The sequence below is a fragment of the Acomys russatus genome, chromosome 25, assembly GCF_903995435.1.
Source record: "Acomys russatus chromosome 25, mAcoRus1.1, whole genome shotgun sequence".
In the NCBI taxonomy this organism is placed as follows: Eukaryota; Metazoa; Chordata; class Mammalia; order Rodentia; family Muridae; genus Acomys; species Acomys russatus.
This window is the reverse complement of record NC_067161.1, coordinates 52695993-52721554: the sequence shown is the minus strand read 5'-3', so window position 1 is coordinate 52721554 and position 25562 is coordinate 52695993. Positions and strand designations below refer to the sequence as shown.

Below are 25562 nucleotides of genomic sequence, written 5' to 3'. Positions count from 1 at the left end.
CGTGCATGTAATGTCTAAGAAGCAGTCTGTGGTGCATGGATAAGACTCCCCAAAGGAAACTGAGAATGAGAGGCCGGCAGAAGAGAAGAGAGAAAGAAGTCACCAAGGTGCTAAAGTCTTTGCACCCAAAAAAGACAGCACAGCTGGTACTAAACATAGCTCTGTTGAGGGCAGAATGAATGAGTGAATGAGTGAATGAATGAATGAATGAATGAATGAATGACTCTCTCCGTTGACGGGATTACGTCCTCTCTTCTCTAGAGCCCCACCTCCTTCCATAAATGGCACTAGCGAGGTGGTCGGTCCATAAGTGGGCAGCAGCCGCAGCTGGCGCCTGGAGGGAGACCGCCAGCTGCGCACGCGCGTCCGCTGGAGGGTGAAAATCGTTCGGACTGCGAGGACAGTGATCGCCTTCCTTAGCGGTCCTTGTAGAGCGCCCAGGGTGCGCTGGGTGGGAGAGGGCACGAGGAGGGAAATGGGTTCTATGTCTAGAGAAGGGCTAACGCAAGGGGGAAGCCAGCGGATCCTGGGGTTGAGGGGACCGCGGTGGCACTGGGCTCGGCCATCGCTTCTAAGAGACACCCCTCCGGGATCGGGATGAGAAGGAGAGCGCCTTGGAGAGAGGAGCCTGAGAACCCTGCAGGCTGGTGGAGCTTTTCATCTGGGACACCCCGGAGACCAAGAGAGAGCAGGTAGGAGTGAGAACAGGAAGGGCCCTCTCTCTCTCTTAAGCTGGCAGAACCACCTGCACAATCTGCTTGGTCCTGGCGTCCAGAGCAGCTCCAAGGGGGCTTGGCGAGCGCTGAGGTGCCAGGATTCAGTGCCCGCCATAGAGGGCTGGTGCCAAGCACTGGAATCTGCAGACACCTCCCTCTGCCGCGGGGTGGCAGAGTCCCTGGGACAGACACGCCCCACAGCCCCCGAGGGGTGGCTCCTCCCCAGGACCGCAAGGAGGCCCCGCCATGGGGGCGAGGCGGAGTTGTAGCCGCCCCCCAATCCGGTGGGACCGCGCGGCCCCCTTTTAAGCTCGCGGAGCTTCTAGCTGCCTCACACTCTTCTCTTCCTCCAGTCTGTCTCCCTTCCACGCGATGGCTTCGGCGAAGACTTACGTGACCAAGTTCAAGTCCTTCGTGATTTTGTTCTTCTCCCCGATTTTGCTGCTTCCACTCATCATTCTGGTACCTGACAAGGTCAGTTGCGTGTCTGGGAAGTCCGGCAGAACCCGGGTGCCCAGTGCAATAACGGGCACGGAACTCGGGAATGCTGAGCTGGAACGCATGGATTCTCCCGCGGGGACAAGCTCCCCTGGGGCGCGTGCTCAGATGCTCCAGGCACCAGATGCCCTGCAAAGAATCTTAGAGACTCAGAAACCCTTAGGCGAACACGTCCTAGAGTGCACCGATTGCAGGGCCCAAGAGCCAGTCCGGGCAAACACGGAGACCTGGACATTAGGACAGATCTGATTCACACAAACCCGGCTACAGGCTTAGCCTTGGACTCAGAACCTCCTCCTTGAGTGCAAAATCTGCACGTTATCTCAGTCAAAGATGCTGCTTGGGCCAGTGGGGACGATCAGGGCTGGGCTTTCCTTGCGTCCCTCTTTGCTAGGGAAAAGGCATTACCCAGCTCTAGATGCCTTCAGCCAGGGAACTACAGGAAGAGAGTGTCACCTGTGTGGATCCTGCCTTTGCTACATTCTGGCCCTGATTTTTGAGGCTGTTTTCCCATCTACGATCTACATTTCTTTCTAGCTCTAAAAGCAAGGAAGCCACTCTTGAGTGGCTGCAGCCTGAAAGGCATGTTATACACTGCCTACTGCCTGCTGTGGCTGTGGCAGAGGGTGGGACAGGTTCCCAGCGCTCACGCCTTGGGTGGCATGGCACTGGGCTGCAGGGAAGCTGTGTCCCATGCCCTGGCCTCCTAGTGCCCCTCGGAGGAAGGGAGAGAATGAATGGCCTTGGCTGTAGGGCAGAGGAGGGTGGGAGCCCTGGCTGGACTCTGCTGGGTTGTGTGCAGCCAGTTTGGCGAGGCCAGAGCTCTTTGGAGCCTTTTGTGGCTGCTGGCTGCCCCTTCCTCCGTTCCCTCTTTCAGCCCTTTCACTCTCAGCCCAGACAGGAAACCTTGCTTGGATCCTGCTTCCCTTCCACAGGCAGGTCTGAGAAACAGAGGGATTGTTCAGGGAATGCTTTGAGAGGAGAGCGGTGCACTTCTACTCAGTTTACATTGTGCAGTCCCCCAAGACCTTTTGCTCTCTAGGCCTGGGTGCTTTGGTGGGTACAATGGGGTGATTGGATTCTGGCACTTTAAAGCTTTGAGAGCAAAAGGGGATCATTCTGGCTCCTAGGATGGGGGCAGGGAATGTGCAGAGCCCCCCTCTCATACGGCCAAGGATAGCAGATCAACTGTGAGGGCTCTTCAGTTACCTCACTGTTTGTGAGCATCCTGAGGTCTGGGACTGTCCCTGTTTGTGGGAGGCATCCAGGTCAGAAAGCTGTGATTTTAGCTCTGCTGGTGGGGAATGATGTTCCCTGGAATAATTATAGTTGCTTGGTTGACCTTTCTGGTAGAGGACAGTATAACCAGGACCCCTCTTTATCCCTGGCATATGCCTGTACACACACACACACACACACACACACACACACACACACAGAGAGAGAGAGAGAGAGAGAGAGAGAGAGAGACAGAGACAGAGACAGAGACAGAGACAGAGATAGAGACAGAGACAGACAGACGAGAATATAAATATCAGTGATATCAGTGGGCTAGGTTCCCAACTGGGGTGCATGTGTATATGTTCTGGGAATGAAGATTGGGGGACTGGAAGACCATAGCCAAGATTCTTCCAAAAACACTGTCTTCCTGTACTTTCTCTCTAACTGGATTGTGTTCTGGGAGCCTGGATCCCTGGCTTCCTATTTTCTCCCTCTGTGTCTCTTTTTGCTCATAACCAAAGAGCTCCTTGCCCCCACTCACCATGCCACCACACTCACTGTGCAAGGAAACCCAGAGACACAAACACTCAGAGGAAGAGAGCTGTTAGTGGGACCCCAGGGACAGCCTGAGCACCACTGTCCCAACCAGGTGATGGCTCCCAGGACACACTGCCCGCTGTGGCTCCTGGCCCCTCCCCAGGCTCTCTTCATTCTTTTCTTTCACCTTGCTTGTTGGACTCTCCTCAGGTCCATTGTTTTTCTATCCTTTCTCTGATCCCTCCTCTGCTTTTAATAAGCCTAGTGAGAACTTTAATCACTCTGTTAAACTTGTAAGAAATTCTTATTTTCACAAGTCTAAAGTGTCAAGTAAAATGAGGTCCTCTCCTTGCCTTATAACTAATGTTTTAATGGACAGCTCTCCAGATACCTCAATTGATCTCTTCACACACACACACACACACACACACACACACACACACACACACACACACCCGAAGGAGAAGGAAGGAGAGTTCTGCTAACTTCACTTTAAGTATGTGTAATGAGCCATATAATGGCATTTTATTCAACACTAGTCTATGTTTCCAATTGTGGATCAATCAGATCAGATTGCATCATAAAATGATGCTGTAGCCACATCGCTTTGCCTTAGTTGACAATAAAGATGTCACCTAAGGGCACATGGCTTAGAATGTGTGAGTGCCTTCCGACGAACACTCAGCCCTGGCTGATTACACTGTGCCTGGGAGCCGCTGACCCCTCTGTGTGCTAGCTCTGAGCTGAGTGCGGCTTTTAAACCGCAGTGCCTGCTCCCACCACTTCCACTTCCAGCTGCTTTTCCAGACACCTTCTCAGAGGCAGGAAAGTGCAGTAAATTTACTAAGAATTCATCATCTTCTCCCAGGTTGCTACTACTTCCCCACCTTAGTGGGGTTTGTTTTGGGGTGTGTGCGTGTGTGTGTGTGTGTGTGTGTGTGTGTGTGTGTGTGTGTGTCTGTGTGTGTGTGTGTGTGTGTGTGTATTTGGAGGTTAGAGGTCAACATCAAGTGTTGTTTCCTCAGCTGCCATCCATTGTGTTTCTTGAGACAGGGTCTCTCAGTGACCTGGATCTGGCCACACAGGCTGTCTCCACAAGTGTATGCCGCAGCACCTGGTGTTTTCATTTGTTCTAGGGATCAAGTTCAGGTCCCCACACTTTGCCAACTGAACTCTCTCTCCACAGACTTTTCCAACATCCCTTTCTTACTCTGCGCTCTCCACTGACACTGGGAGGGTCTGTATTAGGGATAGCCAAGTGTGCTGATTGATTACTCAGGGCTGAGATGGCTCCTGGACTTCCTGCTAGTGGTTGGAAGCGAGGAGGCAGTTAGCTTTGTGGTCCATCCTTTTTCAGGAGGGTCAGAGGACATCCACAGTCTTGGTTCAGAGAATAGAGGCTTTCAAGGAGTTTCTGGGTGTCACACATTCTGTAGGGACCCTCTGACATCAATTTATAGATAAGGATGGGAAAGGAGACCAAAGTGGTACCGAGACTGGGAGCAGGAGAGGAGACTTGCGGATGGCAGTGTATACAATTGCTCTAACATGGTGGTAGACGCAGGCTGACTTTTAGCTTTATTAAACTTTCTCTACAGCATACCTCTTTATTGCCCGTGCCCAAAAGGGATCGCCACTACCACCCATCCCCGAGATCACCCCAGTGGCTTTTAACCAGTATCCATCCTATAGGAGAGAAAGGGAAGGCTCACCTTTGTTTTCTGACCATAGACTGAAAAATGATAGGAAAAAAACCCTAAAGATTAATTGTTCACAGGCATGAGTCTCTCCCCACAAAGCTCACACTCCTTTTCCAAAGGGGCGGAAAACCATGGGACTGTAGACATGTTTTAGGGGAACACTAACTGATCTTTAGGGTAAACCAGTGAGTTTAAAGAAATAAACAGTGGCTAGGGACAAAGTCCATTGGATCTCACAGACGAGACAATGAAATCGTGACTGAGGTGGAGGGCAGTGGTGCGTGACAACTGGTTCTAAGGTACGTTGACAGACTTTGAAATGTGGTTTTTTTGTGATTAGTAGCTTTGTGGTTATTGTTCAGATAGAGTCTTACTTTGTAGTCCAAGATGTCCTGCAGCTCACCATATAGGCCAAGCTGACTCCAACTTGCAAAGGCCCTCCTGCCTTAGCCTCTAGATGCTAGAATTACAGGCAAGCACTACCAAGCCCAGTTCAGACTTCAGTCTTCCTTATTGCCTGTGAGTTTAGTTAGTGAGGACTCAGAGAAAGGGCCAGAGACCGTTACCGTTGTTTCTTATTGGTAGCACCTGACTTTAAGCAGACACACAGCCTCAGGGTACAACCTCTTCCAGAACTTGTTGTCTTCCACCTTCCTTCAGATCAAAATGATCAATATTTCAAGGCACTACCTTTTGGGGTGACAGTCCCTGAAGTTCTTCAATCTTCTCTCCTGCCCACAGCAGGAAATGTATAGATCATGGAGACAACTCTTTGTGACATAGAGAGAATGCTACTGGTGTCTATTGTATGGAGAACAAGGATGACGCAAACGTTCCACTGTTTAGAGAACAGTCCCCATCACAAGGACCTGTTTCCACCCCAGATGTTAGTGCACGGGATTGGGAAACACCGCTTCAGTTAATAGGGAGGTGTCCTGGGCTGTTTTTGGGGGTACAATCTTTCTTGGAAAGCATTTGTTTACTGTGGTGCTAGGACCACACAGCAGGAAGGGGGGAGGGACAAGGGAAAGGGAAAGGTTGGCTCTTCCTGGCTATCCTAAACCTTGGAAGCACTACACGGCCCAGGAGCAGGGCATTCCCCCATCACACAGGCAGCTGACCTGCTGGGGAGCTGGGATGCAGAAGTGAAGCCTGCTGGGGCCTCAGAACTGTCTCTTCAGTTTGTCAGGTGTGCCTACGTTATAATCCTCATGGCCATCTACTGGTGCACAGATGTCATCCCGGTGGCTGTCACCTCCCTCCTGCCTGTCTTGCTTTTCCCACTTTTGAAGATACTGGACTCCAAGCAGGTGAGTGAGCCAAGTAGTGACAGGTGACTTCCTGGTCCTCCCATGTATTCTTTTCCTTCCCTGAGCCCCTCTGAGCTCCCAAGGCGCATGGATAGCTACAGAATCTGGTAGTAGATCCCTCAGGGAAGGCATAGTGATAGATCATGGCAAGCTGGCTTTAAAATCAGTATCTGGCTTGCTTAGCTGTCTGTCTAGGAGACTTGGGTAGCAGCCTCGGGCCCAAGCTATATGTGATTGAGGATTTCCCCAATGGTGCATTTATGCCACCCTCCAGGTATGTGTGCAATACATGAAGGACACCAACATGCTCTTCTTGGGCAGCCTCATTGTGGCTGTGGCTGTGGAGCGCTGGAAGCTTCACAGGAGGATCGCCTTGAGAATGCTGCTCTATGTGGGAACCAAGCCCTCACGGTAAGTACACCTTCTTTCCCTGGCCACGTGGCTCTACTGGGGACCATGGGACCGTGGAATAAAGGAGTGGAGGGTGAAGGGGCAGGGCATCCAAGGGGAGGTGGAGGGTTGGCCTCTTGGTAGGACAGAGTGAGTCTGCTTAGGTCTTTGGGTTTAGGGAAGGAGAGGCCCTATGCAGGGCAGTGGTAATCTTTTAGATCTAAGTGGAACGCTAAGCTACCTGCATGTGGGACTGCTCTACCCTGGGTCTTGCTAGGGCAAATTTCCCTGGCAAATGGGAGTTTCTTAGAGCCACAGTTGAGTCTGAGGCCTCTTGCTGACCCAACAGCCATCAGTATAGACATCAGCAATGTTTGTGAGAAGAGGGGGTCACAGGAAATGTACCCTCAAAGGGACAACTTAAAGAATGATTTATTTCAGCTTATAGCTTTGGATGGTGGCCAGTCCATGGTGGACTGGTCTTATCATGGCGGCACAAGTGTGTGATAGCAGAGATTCACCTACAGCAGACAGGGCACAAGAGAGGGGGACAAGAGCCAGAGGTCATGGCAAGATGCTCCACTAAGGACAAGCTCCGATGACATACTTCTTTTAACTAGGTCCCACCTCTTTTCTAGTTCAAGAACTTCATGCATGCATATAATGTGTTTTTATCACATCCAGCTCATCCCCCATGTCCAATTCCGCCATATGCCCTGTGGTGTAGTAGTGACACAAATGATACGGGAGTCACTAAGCACGTCCAGATCTGACTTAAAGACTTCTCCAAAAGATGGAACTCATGCCTGGTACCAATAACTGGGCCCCAGTCTCATGGCTGGCTGGGTCATAGGCTCCACTTCTCTCGCTTTACCACCTCCCGATAATGCCATCATATTCTAAGTCCATTGGGGGGGGGGTGTCAATCTATTCATTATTACAGAGCCCTCATGACCTCATGGTCTGTCCTTCACAGTCACACTCAGAGGTGTGCCTTTTGACTAGGAATTTCATAATCCAGTCAAGTTGATGAGAGAGAGAGAGAGAGAGAGAGAGAGAGAGAGAGAGAGAGAGAGAGAGAGGAGAGAGAATGGAAGGAAAGAAGAATGGAAAGACAGAAAAGATAGCTAATCAAACTGCAGCCCCATGTTGGAATACCTGGTCTTGAGTTGAAAGGAAGGGTGGCTCCAGCCCTTAGTCGTGCCCTGGGATGTGGCCCCATAGGGCACGAGGGACTGGCTTTCCTCTCTGCCCTTCCTCTGCAGGCTGATGCTGGGCTTTATGTTCGTCACAGCCTTCCTGTCCATGTGGATCAGCAATACTGCCACCACGGCCATGATGGTGCCCATTGTGGAGGCTATGCTGCAGCAAATGGTAGCTGCAAATGTAGCTGTGGACACCTGCCAGGGGACACTGGAGCTGTCGGACAAGGACAAGGCCAGAGAGTTGCCAGGTACGCCCTGGCTTAGATTTTTGCAGCCATGGCCATCCCTACTGTTGCCAGATGCTATGGCTTCCTCCTCCCTCCCAGTCTCCTCGGGCCATTCCTTAAACATGCATAGAAGGGGAAAATAGGGAAATAGTTTTGTTATGATTAGTGTTAGGGTTGTGGTCATTATGTAAAAGAAAGATCCTTTAGTCAAGCTTAGAATGTTGTGTTGTTTAGCCAGAAATTATAACTGGTCCTATGATAGAAAGCATTGAGTATTCATTTGAGAATTTGTTTAGGCATCTTTGAGCACCCGCTGGATGCTTCTCACCCATGCTACTTTTTATTTTCTTCAAGGTTGTCTCCTTGGGTCTCCTTGAGCAGGTCATCCCTGGCTCCACTCCCACAGGTGTTAGGGTTTGCTTCCTACTAGGCTCAGGATTCAGAAGATGCAGGATAGGGTCTACTTCACCCTCTGCCCATTCCATATCCTCCCTCAGGACTCTGCCTGGGAGGAACTCAGAACCTGTGCCTGGTTTCTAGGCTCTGGGTGAGGTCCTGGCAACATGGAGATGACCAGGCACAGTCTGACCACTGACTCTTGTGGAGCCCGGTGGGGTGACCTAAGTGGGTTCCCTCACCCAAATCACTCGCTTCAGGAGAAGCCTTGGGCAAGCCAGATAGCACAGCAGCTCAAAGAGGGAGGGCATCACTAGGAGGAGAGGTATCTGAGGTAGACATCCTTAGATGCATGGAGAGGCTTGAGAAACCAACAACAAAGAACCAGGAAATGGGGACATATACCTTAAGTTTCTGGGCTTGGCGAGTGTAATGAGGGTCCCTCAGGAAGCCATGGGAAGGGACTGTGGGAAGGCAGATGGGGGCTGATTGTGATTTGGGGCTGGAGCTGAGGAATATGTATGTGTGCCGGGCAAGGTGTGCACCTCACTTTAGAGCTTTGAATGGGCTGGGTGGCCCTCTCGGCTGACATGGTTAACAGCCCCGCTTCCACCATAGGAAACCTGATGATATTTGAAGACCTCACTCTGCAGAAGCAGGAGGACCAGGACACAAAGAACATGTACAAGGCTATGAACCTGTGTGTGTGCTATGCGGCCAGCATTGGGGGTACGGCCACCTTGACCGGGACGGGACCCAACGTGGTGCTCCTGGGCCAGATGCAGGAGTGAGTCATGACTGTGCCTTCAGGAGACATCACCGTGGGTTCCTGGGCCTGGGGTGCTTACTCAGATCTCTTCTCCTCCTGTCTTGACGCTGGAGCTGTCGGTCGAGAAGGGTGGGAAGATGAGCCCCATAGAGTCTGTGTCCCAGCATCCCTGGACCCACTAACAACCCTCCCAGGTCCCAGGACCTGATGTCCTGGAGCTCACAGACAAGGCTGCTTTCTGCCATGGGGCAAGTCCAACTTCTATCAATGGCTCAGAGCTTCTAGCTCAGACAGGGAATGTAGACTGGACTCTGAGCTAACATCATAGCAAATGGCAGTGGGACGAATTTCACAGAAAACAGACATCTCTAAAAGAGCTCATTAACATTGGCTGACAGTGGCCAGGGTCCTGTAATCTTCAGGGTCTACAGATGGCACAGTGAATTGGGGTGGGGCCACTTATTGCCTTGCAGTCTCTGACACTATAATCCCACTAATTGCATATTTTCCTGAGGCCTTAGGTGCACTACAAGGGTAGCCTAGAAGTGTCCAGGTTTGACTGCAAAGGGCCATAGGCTGTGAGGATGCCACACCTGAGCTCTGCCTTGTGGGCTTGCAAGGTCATAGAGGAGAGAGACGTCTAGGCTCCACCATAGGGTGTTCATGGTCTGCTGAGGGTGCCAGATACAGGGAGCTTCAGGTAGCCTGGTAAATAAATGTGCTGATTAAAGTATATAAACATTATAATGGCAAGGAACAAAAAGGAGATGGGGCTTCTTTTGTATAGAGAAGAGATCTGTACAGGGATGGGGAGGGCAGCTGGCCCTGGAGACAGGAGGACTGAGTAGCAGCCAGCCCATTAGGTCAGAAACTTGAGAGTCAATAACTAGGGTCTTTTGATCCTGCAAGTGTTTTCTGTGATCACAGACCTAGAGTTTTCCCTTAAATTCTACTGAAGAAGAAGAAGAAGAAGAAGAAGAAGAAGAAGAAGAAGAAGAAGAAGAAGAAGAAGAAGAAGAAGAAGAAGAAGAAGAACAAGAAGAAGAACAAGAACAAGAAGAACAAGAAGAAGAAGAACAAGAAGAAGAAGAAGAAGAAGAAGAAGCCTGGCAGGGTTGTGTGTGGGTAGTCCTGGGTGGACTTTGATGTCCTCGAGCTAAAGGGGCCTAGAAGAGGACTTAGGGAGGCAAAGCCTGGGTTGGGAGGAAGGCAGGGCTTGGAGAACACCTTCCAGTCCCACCCTGAGAAATATCCGAAGGGAAGATCCCCCTGACCCCCACCCCGCGGAAACGCAGAGTGTGAGGCTTCAGAGACATCCCTGCACTCCCTGAAGCTGTCAGCCAGATCATGCGCGCTTGTGCCAAAAGGGTGTCTTCCTAGAGGCCTGGGCCCTGCTTTCCTGAACCGTTCAGCACCGTCTGCATTCGCAGAAGGGTTCCTAGTCACTCATTCTTCAGTCTTATCTCTTGCTTGAGACCATGCTCTGGGGTCCGTAACAATGGTGAAGCCTGGTGTGGAGACCCCAGGCTTATGTGGCCCTGAGGTCAGACCCATCTCCGTGTGGGCCGGGGGTGGGGGTAGGGGGAGCTGTTTATCTGCCTGTCCTGCTCCCCACAGCTCGGCATGGTGATGGAGGTACAGACTGACTTTTCTCCTTTCAGATTGTTTCCTGACAGCAAAGATGTTGTGAACTTTGCCTCTTGGTTTGGATTTGCCTTCCCCAACATGCTCATCATGCTGCTGATGGCTTGGCTGTGGATCCAGTGTTTTTATATGAGATCCAAGTAAGTGTGGGCCATTCTCAGGCTGGCATCTGACAGAGCCCTCAGGCCTGGGCCAGTCTACAGGGATCTTCTGCAAGACTCTGTTTCTCCAGCCTGATGTGTGCTGCTTTGTCCTCCCGTTCTTACCGTGCCTGGAGGCTTGCTGTATCTTTGCACGTACTGTTCCTTTAGCCCAGAGGGCGAATTCCTGCCTTCAACATGCTCACCTCTCCAGCACTGCAGGCTACTCAGGGGCCACCCCTCTCCCAGCTTTTCCTCTCCTCTGTTCCACCTTAGAACGACCCACTCCTTGGAGCTTCCACTGGGTGTATCGTATCCCTTTGAACCTTATCCTTGTCCTCCAATAGCACCCCTTCCCCTTGGCTGTAAACCAGGCCCCTCTGGCTCCTACATGTCTCCTGCCACAGAGAGAAAGAGCATGTGTGCTGTCTATGTGGGTCAGGGCAATTGAAGAGAAGCCTGTCCCTAAATGCCAACATGACTGGACACGTTGCCACCTGATCACATGGGTCTAGCAGGCCAGGTCACAGTGATCCTCTTGATGCAGTCCGTCTTAGCCTCAGACCTTCCCCTAGTGGCTGTGGTGTTTCCAGGAATGTGCCAAGCCTGGAAAGTTTACCTTCCTATTGGTTCACCCAGAGTCACCTTTGACGCAGCCAGACTTTGGACAGAAACTATGACATGGGGCTGACAAATCCTTTTTTTTTTTTTTTTTAAGACAGGGTTTCTCTGTGTAGCCCTGGCTGTCCTGGAACTCTCTCTGTAGACCATGCCAGGTTCCAACTCAGAGATCCACCTGCCTCTGCCTCCTGAGTGCTGGGACTAAAGGCATGCACCGCCACCACCTGGCTAAGTTGTTGTTTTAAAAGACATAACTTTACCAGTGGCAGGAAGCACTGGGAGGGAAGGCAGTTGTTGGAACCAACAGGGATCCTGAACACAGAAAAAGATGAGTATCTGTGACACAGGAAGAGACTTGGTAGAGAGGATAAAAGGCCTATGAACTTGTGACTTCATGAAGATATTGTTTTTTAAATCCATTTTCTTCTGACTGTGGAACTGCTTTTTACAAAATGACACTACAAAATTGCTACACCCATTCAAAGCAATTACAACAGCACTTAGTGGCATCAGGCAGGGTTCCCCACCAGTCACCCACCCCTCTGCATCCAAACACCCCCCCCCCGTCCAACACCCCCACCCCTAACCTTCCAGTCCCCACCACCACCACCACAGAGGAAAGCACTGGCAGCAAGGTTATTAGGGTACCACCAGTCTCCTAGCTAGCAGGTGACAGGGGCACAAAGGCCCTCAAAGGTTAGACGACAGCTTCCACCACTCTCGTGGACCATGGGATTCTTGAACAGCATTTACCATGAATAATCAGGACTTCTGGCTGCAGGCAGTGGGGGAGCGTGGTGTTCATCTACCCCAGTCCTCCTTGACATGGCACTCCAACTCGGATACCATGTGCAGTGCGGCTCACAGGTAGCCTAGTTTCCGTTCCAGATCCGCAAGGTAGAGAACAGCGCAGCAGAAATAGGAGAGGTCCCCTGCCTTAGGCCACACCCCAGAACATACAGAGCCTGGTGATCTTCCCTTGCATATGTGGCTCCCCAATTCAGCATGGGTGCCTCAGCTGACTCAGCAGACATAGGATTCTCACTGCTGCCTCTTTCCCTGATCCCGAAGTACTCCAAGAGGCCAAGTTCTGACGTCCCAGTGTCCTTGGGAGGTAGCCATGCCACTGGCACTGACACTGCCATGCTGCCCTCAAAGGCAGTTCACATCCAGCATGGCTGTGGGATCCAAGCCCTTTCCATCAACTCAGTCCTCCTGTGGCTTCTGTGTGAGGCCCTGCAAGAGCTCTGGAGGGGAAAGCTCTCCAGCGACAGTAGTCTTGGCCTTGCTCCACTGCTCTGAGGCCAACAGAAGGGACATCTGTGTGACATGTCTTCTGAGAAGAACTTGGGATCTGCATTTTATTCATTATCAGCCCCAGCTACCCACTCCATACAACACAGTTGCCTTTCTTTATAACCCCCCAACTCCTTCTTGCTGCTTGAAGCCAACACCGCCCCAGGGGAGGCCATGTAAGCCACCCTGGCAGGCCCATCTTCCAATGGAACACCCTGAAGAGGCAAAGTAGAGCCTAGGCCGGCTTACTTCCTGTCCCAGCCATAGCTGCTGCCTACATGAGGTCTCTTGAGTCCTTCATCGCACACCTCTAGGCCTTGGGAATTCAAGAACCCCAGCCCCTGTCTGGCCAGTTCTCTCAGGGCCCTCTCCTTTCAAGTCCTTCTATCCTCCTAAAACATTAGTGATGTGAGCAGGATCCCAGCACTGTGAAAGGCAGCTCCAGGCTGTGGTGAGAAAGCAGCTCCCCCAAGTTATTTCATCTGCCCTGCCATTCTCTCAGCCTTACTGGTCTAGTTTCAAAAAATCATGTGTGGATTGTATGAGTCCAGATCTTGCAGGCTCTAGAACCTCCCATGCCCTTCTCCCTGGGACCATGGGGCACAAGCAGTCTTCCTGTCGCTGATGGCTACTTCAGCTCTGTTGCTGGACATGACCACCACATTCTATCCTCCCACCCAGCCACACGGCTCTGCTTAGGCTTCTAACCGCTCCTTTGCTGTCCCTGGAACTCAGCGTAGATGGCGGCGCACCCCCTTTGTACCACCGCACCCTAGCTCTGGAAGTGTTCCTGAGCTTGTGCTCTGGCCCCCAGCCTCTACCCTCAGCTCTCAGCAGTCTCCCCCTAAAATGATCAAGGTAGGGGTGGGGGGGGGGAGCGAAGCAGATTGAAGTCAGAGGAGCAGAGAGTGAGGGCAGGAGCATGTCCAGAGAAGTCAGGACCTGATGTATCTGGGCATGGCGTTCTGCTGTGAATCCAGCAGCCTGTATCCCAGCAGCTCCCGAGTCATTTCATCCGCTCTGCCATTCTCTCATCCTTACTGGTCCAGCTTCAAAAAATCTTGCGTCTGCTGCGGGCAGAAGAGGAAGAACAACGAGGCGGTTGCCTACAAGGTTCTGCAGGAGGAGTACAGGAAGCTGGGGCCCCTGACCTACGCCGAATGCAACGTGCTTTTCTGCTTCGTCCTGCTTATCACCCTGTGGTTCACCCGAGACCCCGGCTTCATGCCTGGCTGGCTGTCCGTTGCCTGGTCCGATGGACATACCAAGTAAGTTGATGTGGATAGCACCATCTAAATGTGACTGTCCTCAGCCATAGGTGGCAAGAAGTGGGTACAACTTGGGCCCTGTGTTCTGGAGAATGTCCTTTAGAGGGACCTCCTGTGGGCTTTCAGATGCATTGGTTTTTTAAAATCAGTCTTCATGATGAAACTTCAGGTGCATTTGTTCCTGTGGCTCCCTCATGTCCCGCAGAGGGCTGAACCAAAGATGCTTGGTGAGCAGGGTGGCCATAGCCCTGCTACAGTTTATAAGGCTGAGGGTATGTCCCTGAGAGCCCTGGTTGGTGCCCTCTTCCTTTCTTATCTTTCCTTAGATTGTATCCAAGACTCAGCGGTTACTTAGAAACCTAGTGGGAGAGGGTACATGTAGATTCTTTCCTAGCTCTGATGGAAAAGCATACAAGAAAGGTTGAGGAATGACCATCCTAGTGAAGGCAGAAGACGTGGGTGAGGAGGTGGCTGCATGCAATGGTCTACTCCATCTTGGGTACTTAACACCAGACTCCTTGGGGGCCAGTGAATCCAGAAGTCTAAAACTCCATATTGGGAAATCATGAAGTTCACCCATGGATCAGTACAGGCCGATGGAGGAATGAGATTCTGTGGTGGGACCTCACCCAAAGTTGGAGGCCAAGAATTTTGGGGGTACTTATTACAGTCACAACTCGGCCTCCCACCCACTCCTAACCTTGATGTTGGGGCCTCTGGTTTTCATACCTAATGGAGCCATCTTCTTCTTGAAGAAGTTTGGACCAGACCTGTGGATCGGGGCAAATTGTTGTACGACTGTCACTGAGTCCCTGCGTGTGCTTCCCTCTGTAGGTATGCCAGCGATGCCACGGTGGCCATCTTTGTGGCCATCTTGCTTTTCATCGTACCCTCACAAAAGCCCAAGTTCAACTTCAGCAGCCAGACTGAGGAAGGTAAGGCTTCTCTCACGGCTTTACAGCCATCGTGATTGGAACCCTGAGAGCAAAGGATCCCCCATGGGATGGTCCACGGGTCTAGAGGGCAGAGAATTCTGTCCTACTGAACTGGACTGACTGGCTACATTACAAAGCCTAGGGAAATGGAGTTTTGTGGGGTTTTTTGTTTTGTTTTGTTTTTGTTGTTATTGTCTAGATGGCGTAGATTCTTTTTTTGAATTTAAGCATTTGAAATCTTATTTATACATCACAACAGGTACAAAAGGGGTTTCCAATTCTCCATGATGGTGTCACTATTTTCTCTCCCTCCTGTTTTTGTAATATGCATGTACACCATGAAGCTGTCATCCAAGCACACCCAGCCTGAACTCACTTCTTGTTGTTTAGCTTTTTATTCTGGCTCTGGGTTTCCCTATAAACATTCCCAGTATACTACAGCCGCCAAATTGACCTTCTATAATACCACATAGAGGGGTCCTGTAACCCTGCTGCGGAGTATTTGGGCATTTTGAGTTTTTCTTTAAAATGCTTTTTAAAATCACACCCTTACCCCACCCTGTGGTGTGTGTGTGTGTGTGTGTGTGTGTGTGTGTGTGTGTGTGTGTGTGTATGAACTATAGTGTACATGTGGAGGTCAGAGGACAACTCCTGGCAGTTGGTTCTCTTCTACCTTATGGGAGCTGGGGATCAAACTCAGGTTGGCAGGCTTGCTGAGAAGTATCTCTTCTCCCTAATCCATCTCACCAGCCCTGAATTTTTCATGTTTATAAGTTAAATATTCTGGATACAGCTTTTTCTTCTAAAGTGTTTCTTTAGGCTAAATTCCTAGCAGTGTCATTACCATGGTAAAAGAATACAGATGCCCTAAAATATCTTCATAGTTTTTAAACTATATATAGCCAAATGGCTTTTGAAAAGGTGGTTCCAACTTACTATGCCCTCAGCCAAGCATATAACCAAATCCCCGCCCTGCCTCTAGCAAAGTGTACAGTGAGCACTGCAAACTTTAGCTAATATGTATGTATGCACTGGCATATTGCTCCTGATTATGTCTCTTGTTTTCTGATGTGTGCGTACACACAGGTACATGTACATGCTTTTTCTCCACAGAAAGGAAAACTCCATTCTACCCTCCAGCATTGCTGGATTGGAAGGTCACCCAAGAGAAAGTGCCCTGGAGCATCGTGCTGCTCCTGGGAGGAGGATTTGCTATGGCAAAAGGATGTGAGGTACTTAGGTGGCCTAAGAGGTGGCAAATGTCACCATCCACCTCAGTTTCCATCCCTGGGTCATCTGTCTCCCTCACAGAACTGCAGGGGACTGCATGCGGTCATCACGAACAGCATCCTGTAGTGGGAGGCAGGGAAGTGCAGGAGGCTGAGGACACTGTAGTCTTGGTGAATCCTAGGGAGGTCTCTTTTGAGTCCTCCTCAGGATTCTCACCGTGTCCGCTGGGCCCTCTGCTTGCTGAACTCCTTGTTGACATGGTTTCAGAATTTCAAAACTTGTCTCTAGCTAAGGACTTAGCAGCAGAGGAGGAGATCAGTCTTTAAGGGAAAATGCAGTTTTACCCCTTGAGCCGAAGAGGCCAAGCTAGCTTGGGGCTGGTCTCACCATCCATCTACCCTTCTCTCTGGCTCCCTCTAACTCTCTTTCTCACTTTCTTCCTCCCTCCCTTTCTTCCCTTCCATCCATCCATCCCATCCCACTCATTCACTATTCCTTCCTTCTTTCCTTCTTCCTTCCTATTATCTTCTTAACTTCCTTCCTAACCATCAATTCTATACATGTCTGCATCCACCCAACACATCCAGCCATCTTTCCACCCATCCAGGGATGTGATGTATCAGATAGACTTGGTCAGTATTGTATTTACAGTTTCCTCAGCATCTAGGACAAAGTCTGGTGTACCAGGAATACATGCATGCTATTTCTTTAGTGCTGGGGATTAAGCCAACACAAAACACTATACCACTGAACATATCCCCAACCTAATATATAGGTCATATATTTATAAAGTTTAATACATCAGATGAACAAATCCACCAGTCTAGTTACCTCTCTCTCTCCACCATTCCCCCCCCCCCACCAATTCTTTTCTCCATCTGGCATTTTCTTTTACTCATCAAACATTCCCAGCACGCTCCTAATGATGGCCAGGCACACAAGTTATGGAAGATATCGAGACATGGCATCTGGTTTTAAAGACCTCACAGTCTAGAGACCAGGGTGTGCCTATAAGAACCTTTTGGGAAGAAGTGACATAAGATCAAAGGCATACCTGGTTGAGGCAATGAGGTTGGAGAAGCCAGTGGAAGCCAGCATTCTAAGGGTCTAGTTTCAGGATAGCAAGCATGGCCTTGATTCTGAAGGCGGACAGAAGCAGCCAGGACTTGAATGCAGCAGCCATCGTGACGTCTGGAGTGTCGGTCTGACCGGGAGGACTAGAGAAGAAACAATGGGGTCATTTCAGTCTTCATCTAACTCCTCCTCAGAGTGTGGCCATTCTCTCCTGCACACGTGCTACCGTCATTTTGACCCTCAGGGTAGCTCTTTCTCCTGTCTTCCTTCTTTCATTGTTCCTGCTCAACTGCCTGCTCTGCCTCTCCTCTTCTCCCATAACTATGATCATTTCCCCAGGCTCTGCCCTTGGCCTCCTGTCTATCTATTTTTTGCTCTTGTCATTGTATCCCAGAGCTCCAAGGCTAAGTCCTAAATTTCCAGCCCGGATCATTCTCCCAAGCCTCAGGAGTGTGGAAGGCTAAAGGGAGAAGGTGTGTAAGAGCCATCTAGGGTGACTGAGTGGGAACCAGGAATTAGCAGGACAAAACCCCTCCAGTATGAGTTCCGCTCACCAGCTAGGGATCCCAGAGGAAGAGACAGATCCTGGACTGAAGAAGAGGAACTTAGATTGAGGCACATTGATCATGATTCCACAGGACATTTGGACAGAAACTTCCAGATGACTTCTGATGGTTGAACCTAGTTAATAGATCAGCTGAGCCACAAGCGAAGCTGTAGGAGGCAAAAGGCTGAGGAGGAGGAGGAGGCGGCTGTAGGGATAGATGAGATTACCTGCATGCGAGAAAGAACTGGAAATGAGATGGAGAGAGCTCCCTGGAACCTAGAGGGATTGTAAGCCAGGAGCCCTGAAATGATGACCTCCCACGCTTCCCAGGCCTCAGGGCTCTCTGAGTGGATGGCGAGCCAGATGGAACCCCTCAACTCGGTGAGACCTGCATTCATTACCTTGATCTTGTCCTGCCTTGTTGCAATGACCACGGAGTGCACAAGTAATGTGGCCACCACCACCCTGTTCCTGCCCATCTTTGCCTCCATGGTAAGATGACCTTCTGGGGGGGGGGGAAAGGGGTATTTTATCGGAAGTTGTGGACCCATGACCATTTCCTGAATCTCGAGAGAGGCAGTAAAATTAGTATCTGGAGCCTCGCCAGGCTCGAAGACCCAGATAGCAGGGCCCTGGCTCTGATGTGGACTTGTGGACGCCTGATGGCCCTGGTCTTGGAGCCGTCCCTCAGTGCTCGGTCCACTCATCTCTGTTCTTCCCCATCACTGCTCAAAGCATCAGACGTGGACCAGGTGCTTGAACTTTACTGCATCAATGGGCCACATGGTCTGGGAGATGGAGGCAGGGTGGTTACAAGCTCAAGGTCTGTCTGATCCACATGGTGAGTTCAAGGTGACTTCATAAGACCCCGTCTCAAAAAAGAAAAAAAAAGGGGGGATTGGGGTTATAGTTCAGTGGTCAAAAGCCCTTGTCTTGTGTGCCCAAGGCCCTGGGCTCAATTCCCAGTACGACACATACAACCACCACCACCACCACCACCACCACCACCACCACCACCACCACCATGACCACCACCACCACCACCACCATGACCACCACTACATGCTCACATAAAACACAAACCACACAACTATTATATTAACTACCTGGGTCGTTTTTCAAGATGGTAGGAGGAGGACAAATATTACTGACTGGGACTATAGAGAGAATCCCAAGGGGAGTGGGACTTGAGAATAGGAGTCTTGGGCAGGTCTTTGTGGCAGGATGGGGAGAGGGCACGCCTGAAGACTTCCCAGGGCAGAGAGGGGCCACTGGGATCTGAGATGGAGAACAGAGGTGGGAGAGGAAGGAATGCTGAATGCTGTCCAGTGTTCTAAGGGCGAGCTCAGGTGTGAGCTGGGAATTGAGGAGGAAGCAAGCCTATGGGGAAATCAGCTGTCATCGTCCTTATATTCCCCCTTGTCATTCATCAAAAGTGGTGCTGACCTCAGGGGGTTCAGGAAGAGCCAAAATACCTGAGCCCCCTTCTTAGAGATATGCTGAGAGTTCCTAAAACATACATGATTCATAGAGAACCTGAGAGAGGGAGCCAGCCAAGCCTGCCATGGAGAACAGCAGGGAAAGGCTATGGTTAGTCTGATCTCAGACGCAGACTCACAAAAGATCTGAGGCCAGGGCCAAAGTTGAAGTTGGTACATTTCTATCTAAGCCTGCTCACAGAAGCAAACTGGAGTGTGTTGTTTCTTTCTTTCTTTCTTTCTTTTTATTCCCAAAGAAGTCAGAACTGTTTAAAATATCAAGGTAGCTGTCACCTTTCCTCAGCTGCACAGGCAAGGGTTAAGGGAGTGGAGAAGGAAGAGGCAGAGGAGGAGGAAGAAGAGGAAAGGGGGGGGGGAGACTGGAGAGGAGAAGGGGAGGAGGAAGAAGACCTGTGGAGGAGGAGAGGGAGGAGAGGGAGGAAGGGTGGGGGAGAAGGATCTTTTGGTGCCAGGAACACAGTGAAGTTCCTCTCCTCCGCAAAGTCCTGGCTTTGTCATGGCCTGTGAAGTCTATGAGCACAAACTTTCCCGGCTAGGCCAATATAAGCTTTAACCTAAGGAGGTAGCTGGCTCCTTTGAAAATAAGCTGTGCTATGGGGCTTGTGAGGTACATCAGTGATTAATAGCACTGGCTGTTCTTCCAGAGGACCCAAGCTCAATGCCCAGCACCCATGTGAAGGCTCACGACTCCCTGTAACTCCAGTCCCAGGCGATCCAACACTGTCTTCTGGCATCCTTGGGAACTGAACACACATGATGCACAGTCAAACATTCAGGCAAACGCTCATACACGTGAAGGAAAAAGAAATCTCCCCCCCAAAAAGACAGAGAGGTTCTTTTAGAGCTAAAATCTCTGGGTAAAATTGCCCAGAACTACTTTTGAGGCCCTCCATGTGCCTGCCTGGAAACACACATACACACACACACACACACACACACACACACACACACACACGGAAAGTGAAGCGTGGTGAGCACCCGCCTGAGCGGTGCTGTATGCATGCACCATCCTTCTGTTGCCCGCCATTGAGTCAGTTTCCTGTACTTTGATGTCAAATTGTTCCGGTGAGATCTCTGCAGACCTGTTTACACACAGAAATAAGCACAATAAAGAGTGTCTTTGGCAGCTGTTCACATTATGTTACTTATTTATTCACTAAAAACGTAACAAATGCCAACCCTGTACTAGTAGATGTAGCAGAATTTTAAAATGTAGAATGAAAAACGCGGACACCAGATTCCCAATGCAAAGTGATCCCATAGGTGCATTTGTAGGCAAGAAGGAATGACTCCTGCAGACAGGTGGCTCATGGGACATTTTAAGATTTGGTGCAAGAGATGCAGTATGGCTTCTGGCTCACAGTGAGTGGCCCCCTGCCACCAGAAAACATACAGACTTAGTTGAGGGCCTCCAAAAAGGCCTTTAAGGAAGATGGCCTCTGAGCTCAGCCCTCAGTGGTCATTAGTTATCATGCAGGGACTAGCCAGACACAGATGTGAAGATTAGAATGTGACCCAGGCCTTAGGGAATGTTCCTCTATGGCCTGGGGGCTTCTGTGTGTTCTGTGCTTTGAGTTGCAGCGTTATGTGTCTCTACAGTCTCGTTCCATCGGCATCCACCCACTGTACGTCATGATCCCCTGCACCATGAGTGCATCGCTTGCCTTCATGTTGCCTGTAGCCACTCCGCCTAATGCCATCGTGTTTGCCTATGGACACCTCAAAGTCATTGACATGGTAACAGCCCCTTTTATTTGCTCCTAATAGATGGTGATGCTTCTCGGTATAAGGGATGCCCCCCTTTATGAAGAATGTGTGAGTTTCAAAGGGATGGTGTCATATGGGGCTGGAAAAGATGGCCCAGTTGGTAAAGTGCTTGCTCTGCAAAGCATAAGGACCAAGTCTGTATTCTCAACACTCACACCAAAAGCCAGGCATGGTGGTGTGTGCCTGTGACCCCAGCATCGGGGTGGTGAGAACAAAAGGATCTCGGGCTCCTTGACCGTCTAGGACAGCTGAATCAGCAAGCTTCAGGAGGCTCTAGAGGAGACTCTGTCTTAAAAAAAAAAAGGGGGGGGCGGGCGGGGGGAGGCAGAGGGCTTGAGGGACGATGGCTCTGGGCTCCGTTCCCAACACCCACACTGTGGCTCACAGCCATCCATAACTCTTCGGGCACCAGGCACACACACATTGAACCCATACATACAAGCAGGCGAAATACTCATACACGTAAAATAAGTCTAAAAGAAATTTAGAGGCACAGAATGATAGAGGAAGATACTTGACACCAGCTCCTGGCCCCCAGACATGTGAACATGAGTGAGCATACCTGCACACACACAAGGAGAGAATAACAGAAGGATGCCATGTGATCTGAGAGCATCACTGAACACCTAGACCTACAGCTCTCATCTTCATTTATGTTGCAGCTTTTCTTGTTTATTGAAACGATCTCGTATTTCAAATGAGTTCTGTTCCCATGGAAGATGCTAGAAAAACCCTATGTGGAGAAACCTTCGGGGGTCCCAGGGAAGTCTTGGCTGAATGGGGCCCTCACATGGCAGCAGAATTTACAACCAGTAAGAACCGTGAGGACATCCAGGATGGGGATGGTAGTCAAAGAGGCATGCGGGGTATCTGAAGCAAGGAAGTATAATGGGGAGGGGAGCCCATTTGCTTGGGAGTCAATGATGCCTTGGAAGCAAACACACTCGCAGACAGAGCAACAGGCTTGGCTTTCTCACCTCTGGTGTGGAAAGGACAGCTCTGGGGCTCTGGGCTGGAGGTGAGCTGAGTAGGTGGAAGGGGGAAGCCAGACTGGTTCTCACCTTAACTAGTCAGCTGTTCGTGATCTCAGAGCCTCTGCCGGGGCACTCTGGGGCTCTTCCTGAATTAAGCACATGGATCCCAGAAACCACACGCTGTATAGTTGATTCTGAGTCCCAGCAGGAAGTCTATGCTTAGGCATTGGAGTAATAGCTCATGAGCATTAGGAAATCACACCAACTGGGGGGCAGAAGGAGCTGTGGGGGAGTCGCAAGGAGTGGCTGTTGTCTTCACCTCTCTAAAGTCACTTTCCAGCATCATCAAGGGGTGGAGAGAACCCACCTGCACGGGCTCCTTCCCAGGAATTCCTTCAGCAACAATGGCACTCGAATTGCTCTGTCTGGGCATGAGAGGAGCCTAGGGTACAGGAACACAAGGCTCAACTGAGATCTGAGTTGCTGACTTACCGTGTTTTTATTCTCCAGGTGAAGACAGGATTCATAATGAACTTTATTGGGATCGCAAGTGTGTTTTTATCGGTCAACACCTGGGGAAGGTTCATGTTTAACTTGGATGATTTCCCTGACTGGGCTAACTCAACAAGCATTAACACTTAGGAAGAGCGACGGAGCACAAACATGACCCCCTACCCTTTTGAGAACAATGAACCTTCTGGCACAGCTTGCACAGAGCACTGGTGCTCAACCCCAGTGTGATCCAATGATGCCAACACCCTAAGAAGATCTAGCCAACTAGCCACCTCTTCCTCCAGGCTCAGATACAGAGATGGTAATGGGTGATGGGGAGAGGGGCTCAGAAAGGGAGGGAACCCCTTTGAGAGGTCATGAGGCTCAGCGTGCCCGGGGCCCTACCAGCTCCTCTGGGACAGGCAGGAAGCAAAGGGACCAGGACTCAAGACCCTGTACCATGTGGCTTTGAAAGACTGCTGGCCCCATGCTGGGCTCCGGCACTCACATGCTTGTTCCCACGGTGCCCACATGGGGATCAGCTCACCAGGCTGAGAGGCCAGCCCCTGGACCTCTTCTGGATGCCCTCTGGATCATCTCTGTCACTCTGAAGGGACTTCCCATCCAGGACAGAACTCTGATCTTGCACAGCTTCCCACTGCCAGAGTGACCTCCTGAAGCCTTAGATCCTACGTGGTGCCGTCAGCAAAGGCTGGGTAACCTGAGGTGCTAACATCACGACGTTCCTGCTCACCATCGGCTGGCCTGTCCCCTCCTTGCCTCATTTCATATTAATTAACCATTCGGACCCCTTTCCCTGACGCCCCCGTGAGCCTCCCTCAGCTCCTAGATCCCTTTATTGTCTTAGCCAGCAGCTGCTTAGCCCCCCTGGATCGAGGCTCCTGAGAAAACCCCTGTTTTTCCAGGGGGGCACTTAGTTTGATTTTCTGGGGATGCTCTTCCTGCCATTCCAGTATGGCTGGGATCACTCTCCAAGGATGGACAACGGTGTCTCTCTGGGAGATGGTGTCAAAGCTGGCTGCCGAAGTCTCCCTTTGGTTAGACCCAGAGCGGATCCCACAGCTCATTCCCAAGGACTGGGCCACTGCACTTTGTCTGTCCTGCTGGACTCTGAGCTCCTTTGGGAAAGCCTTTCCCCTGCTGGCCGTGTATTGTGGCCAGGCCTGGTGGCAACAGAGCATGGCTGAGAATGAGTGGCACTTGTCGGTCCCACGCAGACAGATTCTGCTAGGGTAAATTGATGGTATGGGGAGTTCATAGTGGCCATGGGAACCCAAAGGGAGGCAAGAGTGGAAGCTCTCCTTTGCCCTTCGGTGACACTCTGTTCCCTGCTTGTATTGCTCTGAAAAGATGCATTGGTGGGTAGATAAGGTCCAGGGATGTCATTTTTTTTTTCTGGGCAGAAGACAGTATGGGGTCCAAGGAGTGCCCATCAAAGACCAAGTATCTGTCTGGTTCCTTGCTGGGGAGGGGGGCGGTGTGACTCCTGACCACACTGTTGAAGGCTTGCCTTTGTCAAATACTCAGACTGCTATGGAAAGTTCCAGTGTGCTGACTGGTCTGTGATTTCGTGCCTTGTGGAGGAGACAGAGGGAGGCAGATGAATAAACAGTTGCTCTCTGTCTACCTCCTGGGTGTCTGGCCTTCCCGGACCCAGTGAAGTTACCAGTTATCATATTCCATGTTTGTGGCTACCCTGTGAGACAGCCAGCGTCAGGATCATCACTTGTCCTTGAAGAAAAACAAGGCTCGGGATACCCAGGGGATGAGTTCTAAGTCCAGCTTGTGGCAGTTCCGGATCCCATAAAGACAAGCCTTTCACTCTAAACCCTTTTCTCCTTCCTCTAGCCACAAGGGGCCTTGGCCTTATTGGGATTATTGGGAGAGGTGGGTGGCTGAGAGTCAGCCTGCCCTAAGGCCCTGCTTGCCCAGGGAAGGTCTCTAAACATGAGGCCTTCCTTGTTGCTCCCTCTGAGATGGGCTCAGGACAGTGCTGAAACAGAACTGGTCCTTTCCCTGAGACTCTTCTTCCCGAGGCAAGCATGGTGGAGACAGTGAACTCCTGCCACCTGAATCACGTTGACAGCCTCTCCTCGCCTAACTCAGCACTCTCCATGGCCCTACTATGACTGATTATCCATGACTGGTCCTAGAGCCAGTACTGTGGCTGATCCAGAGCAGGTCACCATGAGTATGACCAATAAGTCAGGGGACTGATCTACATAGATGGGCACATGCTTGATGCAGTGAGCGAGGCTGGGGCAACAGAGCATCTCAAGCATGGCCAGTGGGGAGGAAAGGATTTGATAGGGTGTGTGGGGGACTCTCCTCCTAGACTCCATCCAGCTGAGGGCTGAACAGAAGCTTCTGGAGAGGAGGACCCATAGTGGGAGAAGATGACCTAAGGCTGTCCCTGAGGGACATCTCTTGGAGCTGGGTGGAGGTGCACCAACATGAATGGCTTGTGTTCATGTGGAATGCTTTGGGTTGTAAATAACTGAGAGCCAAGTGGACAGCACATCGCTATAGGGCCCTTTGAGGTCTACTTAGGGGAAGTGTGGAGGGAAGATCACCCAAGAGACTCACTTAGGCTGCCAAAGTCTTGGGCTCCACAGCCCATTCTGTCATCCCCAGGGAGTCGTACTTCTGCCCTCCCACCGGAGCCTTGGGCCCTACTTACATCTAGGTTGCCTCTAGGAATGCAGAGAGGGTGCAGGGCTTGGAGGCTCTGATGGTGCCAAAGTACATTTTTCTCTTTCGTTAGAGAAAACACAACCTCTCTCAGAAGCCCTGTGGAGACTCCCCTTTATACCTCACTGGATAGAACCAGAGTGCACGCACTTCCTTTGACCAGCCACTAATGGAGGAGATGGATTTCACTTGCAATACCTTGAGTTGGGAATCGGTCTGTGTTTTCTGATCAAGAGGTTTCCATTCACTAAACAAATGAGACTATAAATCCTAGCAGGAGAAAAGGCAAGGCACGGGGAGCTGCTGGGTAAGCAACTGCGTCTGACGTCATCTCTCCAGTCCAAGGACTGCAGCAGGAAAATGTTAGAAGACAGCAAGAGAGCAGGTGGCTTAG

At 50.8% G+C, this 25562-nt stretch overlaps 1 protein-coding gene across 1 annotated transcript; it reads left to right on the top strand.

Moving 5' to 3' along the window:
* Nucleotides 1-359: 359 nt before the first annotated feature.
* On the top strand, nt 360-23752 carry Slc13a5 (solute carrier family 13 member 5). The gene is made up of 13 exons (XM_051167664.1): nt 360-692; nt 1070-1190; nt 5854-5982; nt 6257-6393; nt 7638-7825; nt 8819-8987; nt 10631-10753; nt 13720-13938; nt 14773-14873; nt 15987-16105; nt 18055-18216; nt 20823-20960; nt 22475-23752. The coding sequence occupies exons 1-13, from the start codon at nt 598-600 to the stop codon at nt 22604-22606; spliced, it is 1833 nt and encodes a 610-aa protein (XP_051023621.1). The 5' UTR covers nt 360-597; the 3' UTR covers nt 22607-23752.
* The last annotated feature ends 1810 nt before the right edge of the window (nt 23753-25562 follow it).